The following is a 23,738-nucleotide window of genomic DNA, read 5'->3' on the forward strand; positions in this document are numbered from 1 at the left end:
TTGCAAGGGCTGGACTCTGGTCCCTTTATTGAGACAGGAGCCAGTGGGTCCATCAAAACAAAAATAAATTTCTCTCCCAAAGCCTGCCAGCAGGCTGAGGCACCCAGCATGTCCTGGCTGGAGCCCTTGGCTGCCCCCCAAGAGCACAGGTCTGGCTCCTTTGGAGTCAAGGGACACTAACTGTCCAGTATCTGGAGGCCCTAAGTAGGACAGGAAACTCCCTAGTCTCCAGGAGAGCCGGCCCCTGATATCCACGATCAGTCAGCGTTGGGCCTTTGAGGCTCAGTCATCCGAGAGGGTAATGACGTCGTACTCGATGCCCTGATGCTGCAGCTGGTGGATCTGCTCCGGCACTGCCTCCTCAGTGCCAAACAGGCCCTGGGCTTGGGCCATGGCAGCATCAGCCACCGCTGCCGGGGAGGGAAAAGCACAGTAAGCCTGAGGCTCCAAGAGCAAGGCCTCACCTCAGGCTCCTGGCTGGCAGTATCCGGTCCATACCTGTGACAGCGGAGTGTGCGGCAGCTTCCAGCTGAGCCTGGGTGACAAGCTGCTGGCTGGGGGAGACAGGTACATACTGGATCTAGAGAAAGAAGCCAGTAAGACGAGCCATCACGGAAGCTTCACTACCCCAGCTCTGCCTGGGCTCCCAGGGACCCTACCTGGGACTCCTGCAGGAATGGAGTACCTTGCTCATACTGGATGTGTGTGATCTGGCCTTCCTGGACCTAGAGATAGGAAGCTGTCCAGTGATCCTGTAAGGTTGCAGCCTTCCTCCAAACCCCACCCTGCCCCAGGCCTGGCCTACCTGGATATGATGGCCATCAGGGACCACAACGTACTCCTGAGGCAGTAAGTGCTGGACACCATCCTGAGAGATGATATACTGAACCTAAGGAAGGGGAGGAGGCAGCTGCTGGGGCTCCACTCAGTGGGAGCTGGGTAAGGGCAGAGTAGAAGACACAGCTATGGACAATGGCCTCAGGGACAGGAGGTTACCTGGTTGTCTGAGGTCACCAGATGCTGTACTGTCTGGCCATCTGCTGTGATTTCCTGGATGTAGGTAGCTTCCTCCTGTCAAGGGAGGAGTAGCCTCAGTTCTTTACCGAGCTCATATGCTTATATTCAGTGTTTTTGGAGTTCTGTGTGCCCCAACCTGGCATGGAGGCCGGGGCTCAGCAGGGTGCCAAGCATTGCTCGCCATCACTTTTTGCTTGTTCTCCACCCTTCTTGGAGCATGACACGCGGACACCTAGCTTGTTATGTGCTTGTGCAAGCACTTCTAACCCTCTGAGCCATCTCTCTAGTTCTTCTAGCCTGTCTGTCTGTCCCACCCTTTCTTCAGGGTCCGCAGACCTCAGTCTTACCTGATTGGTCACTGTCTGTTCCTGGGCCACAATGATGTGTTCTTGGCTCAGTGCCTGCTGTAGCCGCTCTGTACCCAGAACCCCGTGACTGGACTGGAAGGCAGCTGGGCAGAGAGAAGGGAACTCATTGGGGGGTTAGGGAAAACTTGACTGACGCATCCCTGGGGTTCCTTTGTTGCTAGTCTTTGGACCCAAATGGTCCACTGCATGGCCCAGGAGTAGCTTACTGTGTAGTGTGGCCAGTGTCTCCTCTTCACTATTGAGGATGATGGTCTGGGCTGGGGCTCGGGCTGTAGAAGTCCCAGTCTTTCTCCCATCAATGCTATGTAGCCGCTGGATGTGGAATTTGAGGTGCCCGTTCCTGTTGAAACTGTGGAGAGGGAAGAGTGGGCATCAGATAGCTCTACCAGGTGTGTGCATGCAAGTCCCTTGTTCTTAGCCATCTCCAGCCTCACCGCTGCCCGCAGACGTGGCATGAGAATGGCTTCTCGTTGGTGTGCGTTAGCATGTGCCGCCTCAGATCCTTCTTGTTCTTGGAGGCGAAGCTACACTGATTGCACTGGTGGGGCCTCAGGCTTGAGTGCTGTGCCATGTGAGCCTAAACAGGGTAGAGATAATGCACCAGTGGGTCAGCATGGAAGGAAACTAAACCCATGTCAGTGAGGACCAGAAGCATGGACCAGATAGGAATTGGTCTATCATAGACCGAAAGAAAGAAGCCACAGGCTGCGCTGTCAATTCTGTCTCGGTTTGTGGCTGTTTTTTTTAACTTAGAGATGCTGGGGAGGGACCTTCTGCATGCTAGGGCTCAGCCCAGCTTTACTGGGTCTTAGCTTTCCCACTGGAGAGCAGGGCTCTAGGCCCTGGTCCCATACAGAGCTCAGAAGACGCAGCACTGGGTTGGAGCTGGAAGCTGGAACCCCTCTGGCAAGTGGAAGCAGCACAAGAAACGCATCAGAAGCTGTCCTGTTTCTTCATGCCCTCCCTCACTGGCTCGTCATCTGGTGTCTCCTTAGCTCCCCCTCCTGTCCTTGCTGCCCCTGCTCTACATTCCTTGCCCTCACACTGGGAACAGTCTGGCATTAGTCACTTTATATCTGGTTAGGTTCCTGACCAAGCAGCTCCCAGAGCTGGACTCCTGCACTCGTCTGACCCTAGAGGGGATCAGAGGACCAGGCTCGAGATGTCAATAAAGAGTTGTTATACAAATGAGTGGCCACAGACATGAAGGCACAGGCATGGCGGGGGGGGGGGGGGACGGAGGGACGGACACACCTACCCGGACCTCAGGCCACTGGCGAGCACTGAAGGGGCAGTCAGGGCACTTGAAGGCAGCAGGCCCAGCATGGGCCCGCTTGTGACTCTCCATCTCTGCGCGGCTAGGAAAGGCCTCTGAGCACACCTTGCAGGAAAACTTCTTTGTTGAGGAAGCTGCTGCAGACGGTGGGGATTGGGGTACTACCAGGCCTAGGGTATGGCTGGCTGCAGGGGGTGGGGTGGAGGAGCCCTGGGAGCCTCCCATATGGTGGGTCTTTGTTGGAGACAGAACCTCAGAACCATCTCTGGGTGGCCCTCCACACTGCAGCAGGGGCCACTTGGTTCCAGGGGCCAGAGTATCTGGGCTTGGGAAGGAGATGGAGCCATCTGCAGTCAACTGTAGGAAAGACAGCATGAGATGCTGAGGAGGGGCAGAGGCAGGACACTGGGTAGGGAGGCCACTCCCAAGGCTCACCTCAATGTGGTGCAATTGGGTCCCATCAGCTGCCATGATGTAGTGGGTGCCAGCCTCCTTGAGAGTGTCGCTCACAACCACAGCCTGGGCTGCCTCCCCGGGAGGTTCTTCCCTGAGGCCACAGTGGAGGCATGAGATGGGGTTCCAAAAAAGGATCAAAGGCTACAAGAACCCCTCACCAAGCAAGTCAAAGTCAAGGAGTCTGAGTGAATGTAGCTCAAACCCGGACCCCAGCTATCTTCGTAAGTGACTGCCAAGAACTCAGTGATTCACCCTGCTTAAGGGGTGACCCTCATTCCCCTTGATAGGAAGACAGCACTCCAGGAGTTCAGGTCTGGCCAAAAATGGAGGAGAGGTCCCAGTCTAAGGCAACCTGACCAGAGGCTGCCTCAAAGCTCCTGACCCTCAGCACAGGTCAGAGTTCCTTGGCTGGCGAAAGAGCTGAGTGAGTGGAGGAACACGTCACAGATTTGCAGCAGGGGGAAGCCAAGCACAGGCTCAGGCAGCAGGTCAACAAAGGAGCCCATACTTGTTCCGAATGCTCAGGACATAAGAGTTGGGGGTGGCAAGAGAGTACAGCACCTAAGGACACTCACTGCTCTTGCAGAGGTCCCAGGATTGGTTCCCAGCACCCACATGGCGGCTCACAACCACTTGTAACTCCAGGCGCAAGGGATCCAATGCCTTCCAGTCTCTGAAGGCCCCTGCATGCACATGGTGCACACAGATGCACATAGTTCACATAACTGCACAGGGACTTACACTAAGGGGATGGGAAGGTATAGAGCCTCATCTCACTAGACTGTTCCCTCATTTGTAAAAGCGGGAACCTGGATCTTGTAGGAGCTAGTTAGTGGCAAATTCCCAGAACAGCTAATGGCCAAAGAATGCCATCCTACACAGGACAGTGTAGGACTGCTGCCCCATCACTGTACAATCCAGAACGCTGCCACCTCCTAACTGGGTTGGAGTGGGGAGCCCCTATTAAAGGCTGAAAGGGGTGGAGTTACCTGTAAGGTGGGCCTGAGGCTGATGTCCTCCCCTCCACTGGGGGTGCCGTGATGACACTGTAGCTGGCCCCACCAAATGGCCCAGATGGCAAGGCAATCTGCTGTAGATCAGATGGGCCTAGCTGGCTCTCAGCTGCCACACTACTCCCTGATTCTGCCATATGAAGTGTCACCACCCGTGGAGTGGTGTCTTCAGGGGAAGGTTGCCCACCAGTAGACGTCAACTCTGCCTCGATGCCCTCTGACTTTACCACCGCCACCTGCAATGATGCCAACAGGCTTCTGGGACATAGCTGCTGTCCAAAGATCCTTCACCATCCTACCAGAGCCTCTGCTGTCCCCTCTCATTTACACATCCCAAGTTCCTTCCTTAAATACACTTTTGTGCTGGACATGCCTGTCCCCCAGCACTCAAAGGCACAATTAGGCAGGCGGATCTGAGTTTCAGACCAGCCTGGTCTTTAAGTTCTAGACAGCCAGGGCTACACAGAGAAACCCTCTCTGCCCTGTTGGCTCTGTCCTCCACAAAACAGCCTAACCCCCCTTACATTTCCATCCACCCAGACACGCGCACACACACAGAGGCACTGCTTAGCACACTGCAGACAGATGGGCAGGAATGGACCTAGGAGGAGCATCTAGAAATACTGTCATGTGGTGGTGGAGACTAGGGATGCTACTAAACACCTCACAAAGTACAGAGTGGCCTCCACAACAAGGTTCAAAATAATAGTACTATAACCTTGACACCTTGGTGTAGAGGGCCAAGTGGCAAACTATTGAGAAAATCCATAACCAGGTGTGGTCACACACACACATCTGTAAGTCCAGCACATGGGCAGAAGCACTAGGATCGGAGTTTAAATAAAGCCATTTGAGGCATTTAAGGCTACACGAAACATGGTCTCAAACAAACCAAAATGTACATCGTAGATTTTTGTAACCATAACCAACAAAAAGAAACTATGACATTAAAGGAGACCACAGAACACTGAGAGGAAATTATCAATAATTACATGAGAGATAGGCATCTTTCATATTCAAAGATATGCTTTTGCAAAGCAGTAACAAACACCTAGCAACTTATAGAAAAGAGCAGGTGACAGACAGGTGATCCAGACTAAAGCTTCGGACAGATGTCCTGCTCTGTACTGCACGTAACAGAATTATAAAGTAGGACCCTAAACTATGCCTCCAGCCTTCTTGAGAAACACGGACACGACGTTCTGAAGAATGACACGAGCACACTGCACACAGTGGCCAGGCTGCGCATCACATCCTGCACAGCAGATCACTCAGGGGCAGAGCAGTGAGTCTATTCTTAAAGGAACATCTGGGGTTTGGCTGTGAAGATGGGTTTGGTTGCAGATATGGAAGAATAATGACAAATTGGGGAAGATGTATGGGATATGAGATGGTGCCGAGAGAGCTCTGGCCTTGCTACTGAACTAGACAAAGCCTTAGGAGTGTTCTAGCTGCAGGTTGTGTATAGAGGGAAGCTGCTTTAGCCCCTACAGGAGCTTCACAGGAATGGTAGACACTGAGAAACCATGCCAAGGAGAGCACAGGAGCCACACGGCAACACATGGCCCTCAGCACAGCAACTGTGAGGTGGTTTGAATGAGAATGGCCCCCATAGGCTTAGATATTTGAATGCTTCATCACCATCCTTCTGACTCTCTAAGGCTGGAGATCAGGATATAGTTCTCAGCTACCACTCAGTGCATGGAATTAGTCTCTGACATTGTAAGCAAGCTCTCAATCAAATGCTTTCTTTTCTAAGAGTTGATTTGGTTATGTTGTCTCTTCACAGCAACAGAAGAGTGCCTAAGACAAATGGTCACTAGAAACTAGAGAGTGCACTGGGAAAGACTGCCTACCTTGGCCCTATAGAGTCCGTTCCTTCAAGTTTAGGCTGATCTGTCCCTGGCAGGGTTGGAGTCACTTTGTTCCTTTACACCATGGTCAACAGAGGAGCGCGGGGAAGTCCCAGGTGCTTACCTGCAAGGCCGTGGCCCCCAGTTCTCGTTGGGCGCTCATATTCAACAGCAGATCCAAGGCTGTCTGAGTGGCCACTGCAGTGGACTCCTCGGCTCCTGGGTAGGGTGGAACCTGGGCTTGAAAACGGGCTGGACACTTGGCACCCAATGCCACCGGTCATGTTCCTACCCTAGCCCTGCCTTCTTCAAGGCTCACCTTGCTGGTAGATGATTGTGGTGCCACCTAGTGCATCAGGACAGAGTAGTGGGGGGGTCTCAGGTGACTGGAAAGGTGCTGGTTCTTGGGGGGCCTGAGGAGGAGAATGGGTCAAGTCTGAGAGGGGTAGCCAGAAGTGCATTTACCAAGTACATCCGATGTCGTCATTTCCTCCCAGTCCTTTGTTTATCTCACATACTATTCTGAAAGGTATCTACCAGCTTAGTGTCCAGTGGAATGGTGAGGCTCAGAAAGTGAAGGGCTGGAACCTGAACCTAAGACTGCCAACTCCAGTGCCCATGAACTGAGTGAGGTCATCTTTCCAGGGCCACTGGTTGCTCCCACAACAGAACACGAGCTGCTCACCCCAAAGTCTGCTTACCCCAAATCCAATCCATCCTCCTCTTTAATTTTAAAAGACATTTTATTTTGTGGGTATGTGGTATGTGTATGTGTACAGGCATATGACTGCCAGAGTGCACATATGGGTATCAGAGAACAACTTTGGGGAATCAGTGCTCCACTTCCACCATACAGGACCTGGGGATCCAAATCAGGCTTGGCAACAACACCCTACCTTGCCAAGCCACCTCACAAGCACCTTCCCCGTCTTTCCTGTCACCAGTATGTTTCGTTTCAGTAGGGAGGGCAGCATACCCTCCCTACTGAAACAGGACTACATTTTTCAGTCTGTCATTCATGATTCTGAAAAGGTGGCCGCTTAACTAAGCAGGACTTCCAGGCTTAAATGAGGACTGCATGGGTGGATGGCAGCAGGCACCTTTCTTATCATCTCCCGGCCATTCCTTTTGCTCTGGCCATGTTTCTTGCAGCTATGCCAGACCATGAGGGCAACCACAAAGACCAATGTCAGTTCCTTGAATACTGTGCAAAAATACTCGAGTTGGAGACACAGCTGTTCAGGACCACTGAGTTTTACAAGTGTTTCACATCTAAGAATAACCAGCTACTGCTGTAGTCTGTTGTCTAGACAAGTGCTGGAAAGCTACCCTCTTCTAACCAGGCTGGTGTCCACCACCTGTTACCACCGCGTGTACCGTGTCCCAGCCTACCTCGGGTCCTGGTGAGCTGAGGGGAGGGCCAGGGGCCGTGCTGTGTTGCTGCTTCAGCTCTTCTATCTGTTGTAGAGAGAAGAAGGGGCGGCGGCGGGACGGGGGCTCCTCAGGGTGGCGCCGTCCCCACTCCTCAAAGCTGTTGGCATGGCGGCATCTTACGTGGAGGCGCAGGTTCTTCTTGTGGCGAGTGCTGAAGTGGCAGTACTCACAGGCGAAGGGCTTGGCACCTAGGGGCACAGGGAGTGCTTGCACCCACACAGCCTCTAGGAGGCCCTAGGGGTCCCTAGCTTAAGTCATTACCATGCTTGGACAAACACTGCTGTCCCCTCTGGTGGATTAGAACAGAAAGGACCAGCGCTACTTCTATATAGAGCCTTCCTGCAGGGGTCATTCTCAAGGTCACCTTCCTAACTAAGACACAGTAGGTACCTCCATTCCCTCCTTCATAACTAAGACAGAGAAACAAGCTGCTGGCACTGGGCTCAGGACAGAGGTAATGGCACAGAAGTCCCTTTATAGCAGAAGGAAGTCCATCTGTGGTTTGGGCTTTTGAGAGGGACAAAGAGAGCTGAGCTCTGATGAGGGTGTAAGGACTGGAGGGCTGGCCTGACCTGTGTGCTTGACAGCCACATGAGACAGCAGGAAGTCCTCGCGGAAGGTGCGGTAGGGACAAAAGCTGCATTTGAAGGGCTTGTCGCTCACGTGGGACAGTTGGTGGTTCAACAGTGCCTTCTTGTCCTCACAAACAAACTCGCAGAACTCACACTTGAATCTGGAGGCAATTTGAAGGAGGGGAGCTCAGAAACACAAAGGGTTTCTCCCTAACCCATGGACCTCCAGTGGGGACGCACCTGCGGTTGGCAACGGCCTGGATGTGTGTGAGCAGGTGCATTTTGAAGGTGTAGCGCTTCTTAAAGGACTTTCCACACTGAGGGCGGCGGGGAAGGTGGAGTCAGATGGGGATGGCCCAGAGAAGGAAGGCCCTGCCTCTAGCCCCAGCCCTGCCTGGCCCACCCACCTTATCGCACATGTGTGGCTTCTCGGTGCTGTGAGTCTTCATGTGCTGTGTTAGCCTCTTCTGCATGGGGTAGACACGGCCGCACACTGGGCAAGGGAAGGAGCTCAGCTTTGGGGTCTGGGAAGGGACAGTGAGAGGTGAGAGGGAGAAAAGGGGGAACAGCAGGAGCACCCACTTCCTGTCCCACCCACCACCTGTCAGCAGCCCAGGGGTCCACACTCACCGGATCCGGCCTCTTCTTTCTAGGAAAAAAAAGAAAGCATTACACCACAGCTTCCCCACGGGCCACCCAGTCTCAGGCCTGCTCACCACTCCTCACTACCCATGCCCTCTCTTCTGAACACATGGAAAACCAGCTGGCGTCCTCTGGGGAGAATGCTAAGTAAGGCTCCACAGGTGACAGCCCTGGGCTGGTTAACCTGAGACATGGGTCTTCTCTCCATTCACAGAATACTATACTACAGGCTAGTCTCCTACACTACAGGCTAGTCTCCTACACTACAGGCTATTCTCCTACACTACAGGCTAGTCTCCTACACTACAGGCTAGTCTCCTATACTACAGGCTATCCTCCTACACTACCAGCTCAAACACGTTCCACAGGAAACAGCCCTGGAGAAGAGGCTTAAACCTGGTGACCAGAATCCTAGGTGGCAACACACCTCCTTCTCTTTAAAGAGACTAGTAACATCTAGGAAAACTGTCACACACCATGGTTCTCGGGGGTCTCTACCCATCCTCTGTTCATAGGTCATATGCCAAAGGAACCAATTCTTTGCTGCCTAGCTGTAAGTCACCGAGCAGCCCACCAGGCCTGGAAACGTGCTTTGTCCAGCCCTGACCTGCTCTCAGCACTGGGGAAGAGGGAGCTGCAGCTGACTTGAGCTGACTTGAGGCCTTCGGATCATGTGTAAACCCCTGCAGTCACACAGTTTCCCTCAGGCCCCTCAACACCGTCTCCATTTCTCAGACGAAGGAAGAGTCTGAACTGGAGCCCTCAAGGCCCTGGCCCTGAGGATTCTGGGACAACTGTGACTCTGACCATCACAGGCCCAGGGTGGGTGTGCTGCAGAGGACCTATCGGGATTTGGGCCACGTTCTCCCTGTCTACCCTCCAGTGCACCCACGCGACTCACTGACCGGTCCTGGCTGTGCACAGCCGCGTGGCGAATAACATCCTTGCGGTAGACACTGGTGTAGCTGCACTCGTCACACTTGTAGGGCTTGCTGCCCACGTGGTTGAACATGTGCTCCTGGGAGAGGCAGACACAACTGCAGGCTCAGTTCCCCTCCCTCTCCCTGTCCCCACCTGCGTTCACAACCTTGGGCTGAGTGTGGACAGCAGAGCTGCTGCCAGGCTGGGAATTCTCCTCAGAGAGCACCTGCTGTGCCAGTTACCATCTGACCAAAAAGGAAACAAGGCTCAGCGTGTCGGGACCTTGCCTTAACAAGCTTGGAGCTGGACGATGTGGCCCTATAGCCCATACCTTCCCTTCAGCACTGTGGAACAGTCCCCTAAGGAGCCCAGACAAGAGCAGGACTGCCCACCAGGGCCTGAAGGGCACCACCATGCTATAGCACTGGGGCAGCCAAGTCGCAGACCAAACCTCCCTCAGTGGGGCACAAAAATGAAAATGGCAGCTTGGCCTGCCGTTGGCCACACTCTCAGGTGAGATGACAGAGGTGCCCTTCTTGGAGCCATAGCACTGCCACCTGCGGGAAGGACTCACTGTGAAGAACCCCCATGGGTCAGTCTGCAGTTAGAATAAGCATGTCTACATTCTCTCAGAAGGTGAGCTGTCAGTCACTGGGCCCCTGTCACCTGCCTATGGCAGCCTCCTCAGGACCCCATGTCCCAGCATCCGCCCAAGCTTCCCATCCTGCCTGGTCCTCCCAGCCCTGGGAGCTCCTGAACAAATGAATGCTACACCTTGAGCGAGGACCAGCGGCGGGAGCGGTAGCTGCACTGCAGGCACCTGAAGAGCTGTGGGTCACCAGCCTCATGGGAGTTGACGTGGAAGCGAAGGTCTTCGTGGGACAGGAAGCGTGAGCCACATATGCGGCACAGATAAGGCCTGAGCAGTGGCTTGGGTGACTTATAGTAGTACCTGGAAGGAAGGGGTGAAGGCACTTGCTGAGCTGCAGGCTCGGGGAGCATCTCCCACCCCACCCCACCCCGACCCTCCCATCAAGCTCAACTATACTCTAGTCTACTTACTTTCGGTATTTCTTCCCTAGGAACCGCCTGGAAGGTCTTCCGCGGCGGCGGGGTGGGGCATCAGCTTCATCCTGGCACGATGGGGCTGCGTTCTCAGCATCCGACTGACTAACGCCTGATTCCACCAGGCCCCTCCCCACCTTGCCCAGGGCCCTCAGGCCCGAGGAGCTGGGAGCCTCGAGATCCTGCAACTCTGGAGGGCTCTGTGTGCTCTGCGAACTCACTAGAGGCTGTCCTACACCTGTCATGGACACAAAGAACATAGTCACACATTCTAGGACCAGAGGCCAGTCAACCCCCAGCTAACCACTGATGGGTACATTAGATCACACACACAGCCCATGTTCAGAAGGCAGATTTCACACTGCTCTGACCTGACCTACTCCGCATAGCAAGACTGAGATGGGATAGTATCTTAGCAACAGCTCAGACAGCTAGGTCCTAGACTCAGCCCCACTCCCTGGGTGGCTATGTATCCTCTGACAAAAGTCCTCCCCTCCCTGAGTCTCAACTGTCCCATCTGCCAACTGATCTACTAACCCACAGGGATACTGTGGGTCCCTGAGACAACAGTGTCTTTGACACTGGCACCCTTGAGAGGCTGGTGACCCAAGGGAGGGTCCACAGCAAGAGGACTTCACAACTCTTTGAAGTCTAATTGGAATGTGACAGCTTTTCAAATTGTTTAAAAATCCTATCTAAAGGGCTGAGAGATGGCTCAGTCAGTAGGAGTACTGGCTACTCTTTCAGAGGACTCGGGTTAAATTCCCTGCACCCACAAGGCAGCTCATAGCTGTCTGTAATGCCAGTCCCAGGGGATCTGATGCCTCCACAGATACTGTAGACACATGGTAAACATACATACAGAGAAAACACCCACACATGTAAAGTTAACAAACCCAGAAAACCTAGTTCAATCCTAGCACTATCAACAAACAAGTAAAATACTATTTTAAATATTAAGAGTGGCGTCAACTAGTGCCATACATACTTTTAATCTCAGAATTTAGAAGGCAGGCAGGTGGATCTTTCTACATAATGAGTTCCAGGCCTGCCAGAACTACATAGTGAGACTCTGGCTCAGAAAACCACCACAACAAAACAGGCAGGCAGGCAGGCAGGCAGGCAGGCAGGCAGGCAGGCAGGCAGGCAGACCAGAGCCAGTGTGAAGGTTAGTGAATAAACAACCCTCTGTAGCCAAGCCTGCCCACTGAGTTCACTCACCAGTGCCCACAGGGCAAAAGAGAGCCAGCTCTTGCAAGTGTCCTCTGACCTGAGGATGCTGTGGCATGCTTACACACACACACACACACACACACACACACACACACACACACACACACACACACACGAGCTATTTGTTTTAAAACTAAGAATGATACAGATTGGAAACAGTATCTCCTCTGTGTATGTGTGTGTGTGTGTGTGTGTGTGTGAGAGAGAGAGAGAGAATACAGAATACATGTACCAATTCTTATACCACCGAGAGAGAGAGAGAGAGAGAGAGAGAGAGAGAGAGAGAGAGAGAACAGAATACATGTACCAATTCTTACACCACCAGCAAAAGTGCTCCTCTCTGCCTTGAGCCAGGGTGCCCCACTGACCCCGAAGCTCCACATCTTGGCTAGGCTGGCTGGCCATGAACCCCTAGGACACCCTGTCTCTGCAGCCCCCAATGGGAACACAGACATAGCCACCACAGGTTTCCCTTGTCCTGCTGGGCTTTGAACTCAGGGCGCATTTTCACAGCAGACCCTCACCCACTGAGCTAGTTCCTTGTCCCCTGAAACAATGCCGTCATTCTCTTCATGAAGCCACAGCCTGTGTGGGGTATATTTACTTTTCTGTACACGACAGTTCTTCTAGAGAGACCAAATGGTGCATACGCAGTGGCTACCACACAAGGAGATGCCGTCAACCCTCCACAGTGGCATGCAGGTTCTCGTCAGAGCTAGTATGCGACAGAGCTTGTGCTCACAACCACACAGAGCCTCTGCTGTGCCCACTGCTAAGCTCTGACCAGTTTCTCACAAACCACTCAACCACCGGCTCCTCTTTCCTCACTTCAGTATCGTTTTAAGCTTTTACTTGTTCACTTAGAAAGGCCCAACCCCTCCTCTCACTGTGACAATTTGTCATTAAAAGGCATCTCCAAACGCCTGCATAGTCACCAAGGCTAGGTTTCTCTAGTCGGTGACAGGAGGTCTCCTTTCTTGGGAGGCCTACAGCCAGTGGCTAGAAATGGCTGCTTTGTATATAGTGAGTCTCTGGAGCACCTGAGATGCATCAGGCAGCAGAGCCACACGTTACTCATACATACAGCCTGTTCCATGACCAAATCTTACCATCATGAAGGTCTGAGGTCTCTAGGCGAGGCAGCTTTCGGGGCCGGCCAGGCCTCCGTCGAGGTCTCGGGGTACTGGGTGTGGGGCGCTGGAGCCTTAGCTGCCGGCCCCGGGGCTCATCCTCAGCTGGATTGTAGTCACTGTCCTCTGTGGCAAGAGAAAAGGACAGTGTGTAGTCCCACACTTCCAGTCGTCTCCTTATCTCCCCACCAGTGAGGGCGCTCCTACGGGGCCCCTGCACCTCCCCAGGGGACTGACCATCCTTCCTTCTGTGCACCTCTCCTGGCACCTGCCAACAGCTCACCTCACCCAGAATCACCAAGACCTATCTGCTTCTAAAGCCTCTTACGCCTCTAGCAGCAACGAGCAGTCGTCTACAGCCCCACCAGGTGGACAACAGCCATGCATAAGCATTCAACAGTAAAATGAGGGCAGGCCAACCCAGAAAAGCTTAGTTATAAAATGGGTAAAAAGTAACTTTATTCTCCTGTTGTAACTGTTGTCTAGGAAGCTCATGCTTCCATCTGCTAACCCAGACCCAGTCCTGGAAGCTGCTGACCTCCGGACAATCTAATCTAGGCCTAGAATGTTCTCTGTCTCTGAGACCTGCTGCTGAATAAGCTCACGCCTCCCTAGTTCTTTCTGAGCTCTGGCTGCCTTGTTAACTCAGCTCTTCTGGCTCAAAAGCCAGCTGGCTTAGTCAACCTGGCTTTCCCTGAAGCCTCTGAATTGCTCTGCTTTGCCTCAAAACAACTCTAGGAACTTTATCTCATCTTCCGGCTCCTTTTCGTTCTCCTTCTGGGTTCCTGTGTGTCTAGCTTGTTCTGTCTTCAACCTGTCTATAAATCTCTCCAAGTAAAACGGCTTTCTGCTCCCTCTCTCTGCTGCTCCCCCCCCCCCCCGCCCCCACGCTGTTCCTCAGAACTCTAGTGTATCCAGTATGGATGCTTCTCCTCCCCAATGTCTGTCTCTCCCTTTCCTATTGACAGATCCTATTCTGTCAACTCTTTCTGATTCATCACTTTGTCTGCCACGCAGTTAGACTTCCAAGCATGGTGCTTCCTTCATTGTTTGGAATCAGGGTTAGGGTTAGGGTTAGGGCATGTCTATATTCTAGCCAGAGGGATGAAAGGTATGTGCTATGGGCTGAGCCATACCCTAACTAGAAACAGGCTCAAGCAGCCTGTAACAAAAATACATACTAGACCTCGTAAAGTTTAGGGGGAGAAGTGAGCCAGTTATGGTGGCAGACATTCAGGAGGAACAAGCGTCTGAGGGCTACACACAAAGAAACTCCATCTCAGAAAGTTAGGGGGAGAAAAAAGAGCCTGGAGAGATGGCTCACTTGCTGCTTTGGCAGAGCCAAGTTCAGTTCCCAGCACCCATGTGGAACGGCCACAACTGCTGTAACTGTAGCTCCAGGTAAACAGCACCCTCTTCTGGCCTCCATAGGAATTGCATACAGCAGTGCACATACTCACACACAGGCATACACATACAAACTTGGGAGTGAGTCAAGGGGCTGGTGAATCAGCTCTGTCAATGAAGAATTTGCTGTGGAGCATGAGAGTCTGAGTTCAACCTCCCGGAACCCATGTCCAAAAGCAGAGCATGGCAGCGCAGTCCCAACACTAGAGAGAAACACAGGAGGGTCCCTGGACTTCTTGGTTAGCCATTCTGGCAGAAATCAGCAAGCTCTAGGTACAGGGAGAAACCTTGCCTCAAAAAGTGAGGCAGGCTGGGTAGTGGTGGCGCATGCCTGTAATCCCAGCACTTGGGAGGCAGAGGGAGGTAGATTTCTGAGTTCAAGGCCAGCCTGGTCTACAGAGTGAGTTCCAGGACAGCCAGGGCTACACAGAAAAACCCTGTTTCAAAAAACAAAACAAAACAAACTAATAAAAAAAGTGAGGCAGAGAGATGGCTGGAGAGATGGCTCAGCAGTTAAGAGAACAGACTGCTCTTCCAGAGGCCCTGAGTTCAATTCCCAGCAACCGCGTGGTGGCTCACAACCAGATGACATCTGATGCCCTCTTCTGGTGTGTTTGAAGACAGCTACAGCATACTCATATAAACAAAAATAAATAAATAAATAAAAGAGGGGGTATAGGGGGCTTTAGGGATAGCATTTGAAATGTAAACGAGGAAAACATCAAATAAATAAATAAATAAATAAATAAATAAATAAATAAAATGAGGCAGAGAGCCACTGAGGAAGACGCTGACATCACCTCTGGGTGCACACACACCCACTGACACATACAACACACATGGAGGCGGGGCAAGAAAACAGTGAAATATTTTTGTTTTGGGTTGGCCTCAAATTATGTAGTTAAAGTGCGGATGCCGAGGAGCTCCTGCACCTCCCTTGTGGTCATGTGCCGCCACACCCAGCTTTACTAAGCGTTCTTCTGTGCATGCACTGAATAGTTTGGAAGCACAGGTAGGGAATGGAGCATTGAGAAGTGCGTGTATCTTTTCGCTGGCTCTTTCTTCTGTTGTTCTGCCTGCCCCCCCCCCCTTAACCTTCTGCTGTGCTGCACTGGTGTCTCCCTCAGTCTTTATAGACGAGTGTGGTCCTCCGCCTTACCCTCCAGATCGTCAATCGCCCCGGCATCCACGATGTCGTCGTCCTCCTCCTCCTCCTCTGGCCTGTCCTCCTCTGTGGTCTTGGTGGAAGTGCCCCACTTCCGTACACGGCCCCTTTTACCAGTTGCTGCTGCTGCTGCTGCTAGTGCTGCTGAGAGAATGGGACAAACTGCCACATCTGGCTCTGTGTCTGCCCCCATCAGGCCCACGGCTGCCGTGGACACACCTGGGCGGAAGTGCCGTTCCCGCATGTGGCGGAGCAGGGTTGCCTTGGTGCTGCTCCGGTACTGGCACATCTTGCACTTGAACTGTTGCACAACCACCACCTCCATCATGGCCTCCAAGCTTTGCAGGTCCAGCTCTTCAGTGACAGGAGCTGGGGGTTGCTGCGCTACAGAGCTGGGATCTCCCTGGGGCTCCTCGGGAGGCTCAAGGCATGCAGATGTGGATGTGGGGCCGTCAGCCAGGGCTTCAATGGCTGCCAGACTGTTGGCCAAGGTGGAAGTAGACATGGATGATGCCATGGGAGCGCCTGAGGAAGCACAGGAGAGAAGGTAGAAGGCAAGGCTGGCCATGAGCTCCAGCCGTTCCTCACGGGCAGGTCCAGATTTCCCACAGAGGCCATCTTGTCAGAGGCCAGGGCAATGGCTAACCCCCCAGGGTCATATGGAGTCTTGTCTTTTGCCCCATCCACTACAGGCTCCCAGGAACTGCTAGGAGTTTTGTACCGTCATCCGGGCCTTGCAGGATCAGGTACTGTGTGGTCTCAGCTCCTCCCTCTTCACCACTGGTCACAGTGATGCAGCCTGGCAGAAAGGGTGGAGGGTGACACTCTCAGAGGGACCTTGACAATAGGCCCACACCCTTGAACTCTACTTGGCAACTGGAGAGCACCTTGGACATACCCACTGCAGGCTGGTGTGAGGCCTGGTGTAGGTGACGTGCTAGCCCAGTCACCAGGATGCCAGCCAGAGCTACCCTGGCGGACAGGGTTTTGACAAATGGGCCAAGTCGTCCTTTATCCTCTCTAAACTTCCTCAGGACACAGATCCTGCAGGTACCATGTCTCAGAATGCTTCTCAGACCATACCAGAGCTTTGTGGGATTCTAGTGCTGTATGCAAGTCCCTAACCTAAAGACCCAGCACAGTACTTAGCAGCTTGAACAAGGGGTTACCTGTCTGAGTTTACTGCCCAGGAGAAACCTCCATTTACCAGTGTCACTGTTACCCAGTCATTTTTTGGTGTCTCTCTCTCGTGCCTTATAATTCTCATATGGACCAGGTTAATGGCAGCCATCTCCTCTGGAGGTTACTGGAAGATCTGCCCCCTCTTATATGTCAAGTGTTCATAACTACCCGCAGTACAAAGCCAGCTACAACTGTTTCTACGTCTTAGAATTAGTTACTGCTGCACGTACTTCATGCGTGTATATGGGCATGCGTGCGGAAGTCAGATGACAACTTTTTGGAGTTGGTTGCTTCATTCCACTGTTATGTGGGTTTAGCGGCAGTCACCAGGTCTACCTGACAAGCACTATCACCAGCTGAGCCATCTTACTGGCCCCAGCTACAACTCTCCCTACTTCTGAGCACTGTGACATCCTGGCATCATACTAAGAACTTACAGTGACGTTGTACTTGATACTTGTGTTGTTTCCCACTAGGAGACAGTTGTCAGTTCCCTTTACACACTCCACAGTCAGGTAAGTTCATCTTCACTCATTCATTGACACAGATGGCTGTGGGATTGGACAGGGCCACACCCTCTCCCTACTCACTCTGGATGAGGTCTGGACCAATGGTAGATTCGATGATCTTGTCAATGGCAGAGCCTAGGTCTGAAGAGGAGGCTGTGCAGTCAGACACCAGCATGCTGGGGTCTGGGAGAACACTGGAATGCACCAGAGCTGGGGGGCCACCAGGCATCTCTGCTACTGGTCCCCGGGACACAGAAGATGAATCAGGGAGGCAGCCATGAGGCAAAGGGTCTGTTGAGATGCTCTCAGATACCTCCTCCTAGGTGTAGAAAGCAGAGGGCAGTTCAGGAGCCAGGCGTGAGGCAGGACAGAGCAGCCTGTAGATACCCCAGAAACAACAAATAAAGCCACCCACCCACATTTCAGCCTTACAGAGGCCCAGGAGGGTTCTCCTGTGAGGGCCCACAGATATAGTCAGGAACTACCCCAGGGGGGAAAGCAGCAGCTCTCTAGACCACAGGCCACAGCCAGGAGGCACAACTGTCACTGGGCTTTTGCATCAACCACTCCCCCTGCTGCACTCTCTTCCATGATCACTACCCAGCTTTCTCACAGCCATTTAGGCACTGCCCCCTCTAGAGGGCAAGCTGGACCTTACTCAGGACCTTTCTGCTCCTGCACACTTCCCTTCAGAGACCAGTCACCTCACCACACTGGAATGACAACAGGTTGGGTCTACTCTCTGAGAAGAGAAGCTTTCCTCTATGGACCCAGTTCCTCAGCACAATCCCAGCCCACCCCCGCACCTCAACATTTTCCACACCAATCTGTGTTCTCTGCAAGGACCTGGACCACACCTGTCCTGTCCCTAGCAGTAACCCTGTAATATAGCATAAGTTAGACCCCCAGGGTAGGCCCACTTCTGCTGACATAATGAAACCCTAAACTGCACACCCAGGGCCACTACTTCATATCTCCATCAAGTGGAGTCCAGATACAATCCCCATCTCGCAAAATTACTTATGAAGCTACCAGAGATGACTATGTTTCTAATTTTCACTTAACAGAGAAGATGAGGGCTAGAACCTGGGTAACCTGCTCAAATCACAAAGTAATGGGTCAGGAAAACATGGCTCAGTTTCCCCTTACAGCCTAGCACCCATAGAACCCGGCCCTCCCGTTCCATTTGACAGATGGGAAGACTAAGATAACTGAGATGGATCAACATTTGAACCGGGCTCATGGAGCCTGAGGGCTCTGGGTAAGACCATGGATAATTCTGGCTCTGTCGATAGCAAGCACGCTCTGCCTCAGTTTCCCTTTCTGAAGATTCTGGAAACAAGTGGTTTAAGTATGTCTCTTAGCCATGGGACTTGTCAAAACCGACCACAGCAGTTTGGCATGGCATGGCTTGGCGTCTGCCTCAAAAACAGTTATTTTCTACAAGTAGGCTTTGCTGACGGTCCCCCTGCCCACACCATCCACACTGATCCATACCACAGAGTGGTTGCCACCGTCCGAGCTCTGCCCGACGCCAGAGTCGTCAGCCTCCGTTAATCCTGGGACGGTCGCAGCGTCGCTGCTGTCCGCGGACACAGCTTCCGAGGTGCACACACCCAGGCCGCTCTCAGAAGGCTCCTCAGGCTGGCCGGGCCGAGGGGCCGCGTCGCTACTGCTCTCCACCTCGTTCTCCTCCATTGGTTCTGGGGACCGACTGACAGCGAAGCGCGGGGTTTGAGGCTTTCACTCTGCTGGGCGATACGACCATGGTTGCAACAAGTGGTCCACCTTTCGGGCCCGGCCAAGCAGAACCCACCCAGATGCACCGGTGTGCCCATTCTGCAGATGCAAAGACTGAGCATCGGACTAGATGGGACGGGGTTTCCTGGAAAGGGAACCTTCCAGAAAAGAATAGGGACGCCTGGCCTCTCAGGCTAGGACCCTTTGGGAAGAAGGGTGGTCCCGGTGGGTGATCACGGCTCCTTGCTCCTCCCAGAGGCATGAATCGACCCTGGGCGGACACAGCGGCCCGGCGCTCCGGCCCCCGTGTCCCCTCGGATGAGGAGCCGGTGGTACAGCCCGCAGGCCCCCGGGGTCAGTGGTTCACTCCCCCTCCCCGGACTCCCCTGCGGAGGGGGCTGACAGCGACGGTCGCGGGGCCTGGTGTCTCGGGGCTGTCCCCGGCGCTGCCTGAGCTCCAGGCCCGGCGCCATCTTGTGGCGGCGCTGGGTTTCCGCTCAGGCAAATGCGAGAGCGGCTAAAGGGCCTGGGACCCCGGGGCCCTGTTCGGACAGCCCCGCCGGCCCGGGAGTCCGCCACCCGGCAGCCTCGCGGCAGGGCCCCGGTGCACGGCAGTGTGCGGAGGGGCAGCCCGCCTCCGGCTGCCGCTAACCTGAGCCTCTGGCTGCTGTGTCGCTCTCCGACTCCGGCATCGACGAGGTCGCCATCCTCTCACCCCCGTCGCGGAGGAACCCATCGGCCGCCCTCGAACCGGAACTACTTCCGCCGCCGTCCCCCCGGGAGAGAGAGATCTGCGGGGTTTCAGAAGGCCTCTCGGAGGACTCAGAGCCGTCGTCGGGTCCAGGAGGACTCTAGAAGTCACATGCTGCCCGGTGTTAGGGCTGAGGTCAGCTGGGTACGGGGACTACTTTTTCGTGTGGCGGAGGGCTACACGGGAAGTGGCATGACGTCACGCAGGTCCCAGCCCGGACTCGCCGGACAAGGCGCGGCGGAGGCGCCCGGCTCTCGTGGGTGTGGCCCCCAGCGTCTAGCCACACCTCCAGGGGTCGCTTAGAGAACCGTCGCGACCTGGGATGGTTTAGAGGTGTCCAGAGGGGAGGGAACGTCAGTCATTTTCCTGGTTTTTCACCTGTAGCTTAAAGCTCCACTCGAGCCAGATCGGGTTCTCCCGGGTTGGGCTTGCTGTGCCGTAGTACAGATGGCAAAACCGAGGTTTGAGGACAGGAAAGGCTGGTCAGGAATCACAACTAAGGCGACTTGGGGGATCGGGTAATGGCAGAGGTCAGGGATGTTTGAAGAAGAGTTAATGCTTAGGCCACGGTGCACTTCGCAGCTGTATTTCTTACTAGGACTGGAGGGCCAGACACCCAGCTGTCCTCTGATCAGTGTAGGTGTGTTTAGAAGTTGGGGAATTAGCTCAGTGGCAAACACGAGGCCCTGCGTCCTATTCCTAGCATACACACGCGCTCATAGACGCGCATGCACGCACGCAGGCAGTGTTAGGTATTTTTAGAAGTCTACAGTCCTTGGGCCCAGTGTGGTGGTGGCTCATGCTTTTAATCTAGCACTCCGGAGAGGCAGGCTAACCTCACTTGACTTACATAGACCAGCTGGAGCTATGTAGTAAGTTTTTCCCAGAAACCACATGGTAAAAGGAGAGAACCGTCTCTTCCAGGCTGTCCACCCACCTCCACGCGCTCTTAGTGTCATGTGTGCACTTACAGACATAACAATAAATACATGCTTAAAGCCGGGCCCTGGTGCTGCACGCCTTTGAGTCCTAACACTTGGGAGGCAGAGGCAGGCGGATTTCTGTGAGTTTGAGGCCAGTCTGCTCTACATAGTTCCGGAACAGCCAGGTCTACATAGCGAGACCATATCTCAAAACAGAAAAGAGAAGAGAAGAAGAAAAGAAAAAAAAAAGAGAGAAAGAAAAGGAAATGGAAAGAGCCAGGGAGTGGTGGCACACACCTTTAAACCCAGAAATGGAAAGGCAGAAACGGGTGGATCTCTGTGAGTTCAAAGCCAGCCTGGTCTACAGAGTTAGTTTCAGGACACAAAAACCGTGTACTAAAAAAAAAAAAAAAAAAAAAAAAAGCGGGGCGGTGATGGCACACTCCTTTAATCCCAGCACTTGGGAGGCAGAGGCAGGCGGATTTCTGAGTTCGAGGCCAGCCTGATCTACTGAGTGAGTTCCAGGACAGCCAGGGCTACACAGAGAAACCCTGTCTCAAAAAATAAACAAACAAAAAAAAAAGAGGAGAAGAAAAATGAATTCAGTGAAAAGGACAAGTGGCTTTGAGTTATCACTAGCACCTGGACACAAGGGCTCCTACGCTCTTGTCACAGAAAGTTCTCCCTTCCTCGTGTTTCCTCTTTGATAGAAATAGACCAAGAGGCCTGTGGAGGAGGCCCATCCTCACTGTACCTCCTTCCCACCCAGCATTATCAGGCCTCTAGAACAATCCTTGAGACCTACATTTGGGCTAGCTTCATGGCGGGTTGGTTTTAACAACTTCTTTATATCCTTCCTGTATCCTACTGGATGCCTTCTGTCTCTTGACAAGGTCACTTAGGCCAGGACATCCAGGGGTGGTCGCACTGAGCTCATAGCCATCACATCTTCAGCCAGCCCAGCTGAAGTCCAGCCCTAACCAGGGGACAGGATTCCAGAAGATCCTGGTCTAGAGAGACACTAGCAGCTTCACCATAGAACAGAAAGGGGCGGGGCCAAGAGAGGCAGCTGTGGCTCAGGTTCTCAGGGCTGCTGGTTTTGTTTGCTCACCCTCTGCTTCCTGCCTCTGTTGGCTTGGGTTTGGGGAACTGCATGAGAGTTGGCTCAGTGACTATGACATAGACTCTTCCTGCAGAAGGAGCAAGTTTAGTTCCCAGCAGCCACTTCTGATGGCTACAGCTAACCAATAACTCCAGCTCCAGGGGCATCCTCTTCTGGCCCTTCTTGGACAACTGCAGTCACTTGTACATACCTCTACACAGACATGCATGCACATAATAAGTGTTAAATAATGGAGATAAAACAAAAAGGTATGTGCACATAGACACCTACACCCTGGGTCTATTGAGACCTAGGTTGGCCTTGAACTTGCTGCTTAGCCAAGGCTGACCATGACCTCCGAATACTCCTGCCTCTACCTCCCAAGGGCCTGAATTGTAGGTATGAGCCACTAAGGCCAGTTCAAACCCTGGTTTTCTCACTGCCAATCAAGGGTTCTCAGCAGAACATGTTGTCAGAAAAAATTCTGCAAGTGGAGAAGACAGCTGCTCTCACCTAAAGGACATTAGAGTGGACAGTTGAGAAAACAGAAGCCAAGAAGGAAGAGGAGGAACCGTACCAGGTGCTGTAGGGATGTGTCAGTGTCATTTTAAACAGTCTCACTGTGTAACCCACACTCCTGCTTCTCCCTCCTGAGCATCAGAATTACAGATGCATCTCACCGGGCCCCGCACTTCATAGCATCTGAAGTGAGAATGGCTCCTGTAGGCTCCTATATCTGAATGCTTGGTTCCCAGCTGGTGGAATTGGTTTGGGAGGGATTAGGGGTTATGGCCTATTTGGAAGAGGCGTGTCATTGAGAGGTGGGCTTCGAGGTTTCAAAAGCTCAGCCCATTTAGTTAGCTCTTTCTGCCTTTGACTAGTGGATCCGGATGGAAGTTCTTAGCTATGGGGCCAGCTTCATGCCTCCCTGCCTGCTGCCATGCTCCTGGGCAGCATGACCATGGACTCTTACCCTCTGGAACCATGAATCAGAATAATTTTTTTCCCTTATAAGTTGCCTTGGTCATGGGGTCTCTAAACAGCAATAGAAATGTATCTAAGGCAGAAGCAGGTGGATTTCTGAGTTCGCGGCCAGCCTGGTCTACAAAGTGAGTTCCAAGACAGCCAGGGCTACACAGAAAAACCCTGTCTCGAAAAAAAAAAAAAAAAAACCCAAAAAACAAGAAATGTATCTAAGATATTGGGGGTTTTTGTTTTTTGATTGGTTGTCTTTAATTGTTGTTACTGGCAAGTTATCTGCAGTAACCAAAAGGTTTGGGCTGGCTGACCCCTCGGTGCCCTGCCATGTTGCTGTCTGCCTGTCTATTCATTCATATCTCTTCTAGTAAGTTAATTTAACAAAGAAAAATCAATTTCAATATAGCTTTTGAACCCTGCTTTGGAATTTTTTTTTTTTTTGCTATGATTAAATATTACGATCAAAAGCAACTTAAGGCCAGGTGTGGTGGTGCACGCCTTTAATCCCAGCACTCAGGAGGCAGAGGCAGGCGGATTTCTGAGTTCGAGGCCAGCCTGGTCTACAGAGTGAGTTCCAGGACAGCCAGGGCTACACAGAGAAACCCTGTCTTAAAAAAAAAAAAAAAAATTACGATCAAAAGCAACCTGAGAAGGAGAGGGTTTATTAGTTTCTCTTACACGTCAGTTCATCCTCAGTGAGGTCAGGAACTCAAGCAGGGCAGGAACCTGGAGGCAGGAGCTGATGCAGAGGCCATGGAGGATACGGCTTTACAGCTTTCACCTCCTGGCTTGCTCAGCCTGCTTTCTTATAGAACCCAGGACCACCAGCTCAGGGTGGCATCACTCACAATGGGCTGGGCCCTCCTACATTAATCACTAAATTGTTTCATGGCTTACTTATCAACAGCCCAGTCATAGAGAGGCTCCCTCCTCTCTAACTGTGGTTTTTATCAAGTTGACATAAAACTAGTCAGCATGCCGGGCAGTGGTGGCGCACGCCT

The 23,738-nt window shown here is 52.8% G+C and overlaps 1 protein-coding gene and 1 long non-coding RNA gene across 5 annotated transcripts in view; one reads left to right on the plus strand and one right to left on the minus strand.

Annotated features, from left to right (window-relative positions):
• Positions 1-20,704, minus strand: Zfp335 (zinc finger protein 335). Of its 4 annotated transcripts, none has more exons than XM_030251805.1 (28): positions 19,636-20,704; positions 18,741-18,991; positions 17,325-17,562; positions 16,274-16,351; positions 15,772-16,077; positions 15,547-15,696; positions 12,960-13,106; positions 10,615-10,855; positions 10,327-10,504; positions 9,537-9,649; positions 8,620-8,638; positions 8,397-8,513; positions 8,230-8,306; positions 7,990-8,150; positions 7,376-7,605; positions 6,303-6,396; positions 6,108-6,202; positions 4,107-4,366; positions 3,097-3,208; positions 2,644-3,018; positions 1,820-1,962; positions 1,592-1,734; positions 1,365-1,468; positions 997-1,071; positions 806-889; positions 660-725; positions 499-580; positions 1-410 (listed from the first exon to the last, which is right to left on the minus strand). In XM_030251805.1, the coding sequence occupies exons 2-28, from the start codon at positions 18,939-18,941 to the stop codon at positions 283-285; spliced, it is 4,017 nt and encodes a 1,338-aa protein (XP_030107665.1). In that variant the 5' UTR covers positions 18,942-18,991; positions 19,636-20,704; the 3' UTR covers positions 1-282. The 4 variants fall into 4 exon arrangements, with proteins under 4 accessions (XP_030107665.1, XP_030107667.1, XP_030107666.1 ...); XM_030251807.1 differs by having other exon boundaries at positions 15,547-15,693; positions 18,741-18,994; positions 19,636-19,887; XM_030251806.1 differs by having other exon boundaries at positions 18,741-18,994; positions 19,636-19,736.
• The window catches only part of Zfp335os (zinc finger protein 335, opposite strand), an 8,522-nt gene continuing 4,335 nt past the window's right edge, over positions 19,552-23,738 (plus strand). Inside the window, exon 1 of the long non-coding RNA NR_166490.1 lies at positions 19,552-19,869. This is a non-coding gene — a long non-coding RNA (zinc finger protein 335, opposite strand). The remainder of the gene's footprint in view (positions 19,870-23,738) is intronic.

This window comes from Mus musculus, chromosome 2 (genome assembly GCF_000001635.26).
Source record: "Mus musculus strain C57BL/6J chromosome 2, GRCm38.p6 C57BL/6J".
Taxonomy (NCBI): Eukaryota; Metazoa; Chordata; class Mammalia; order Rodentia; family Muridae; genus Mus; species Mus musculus.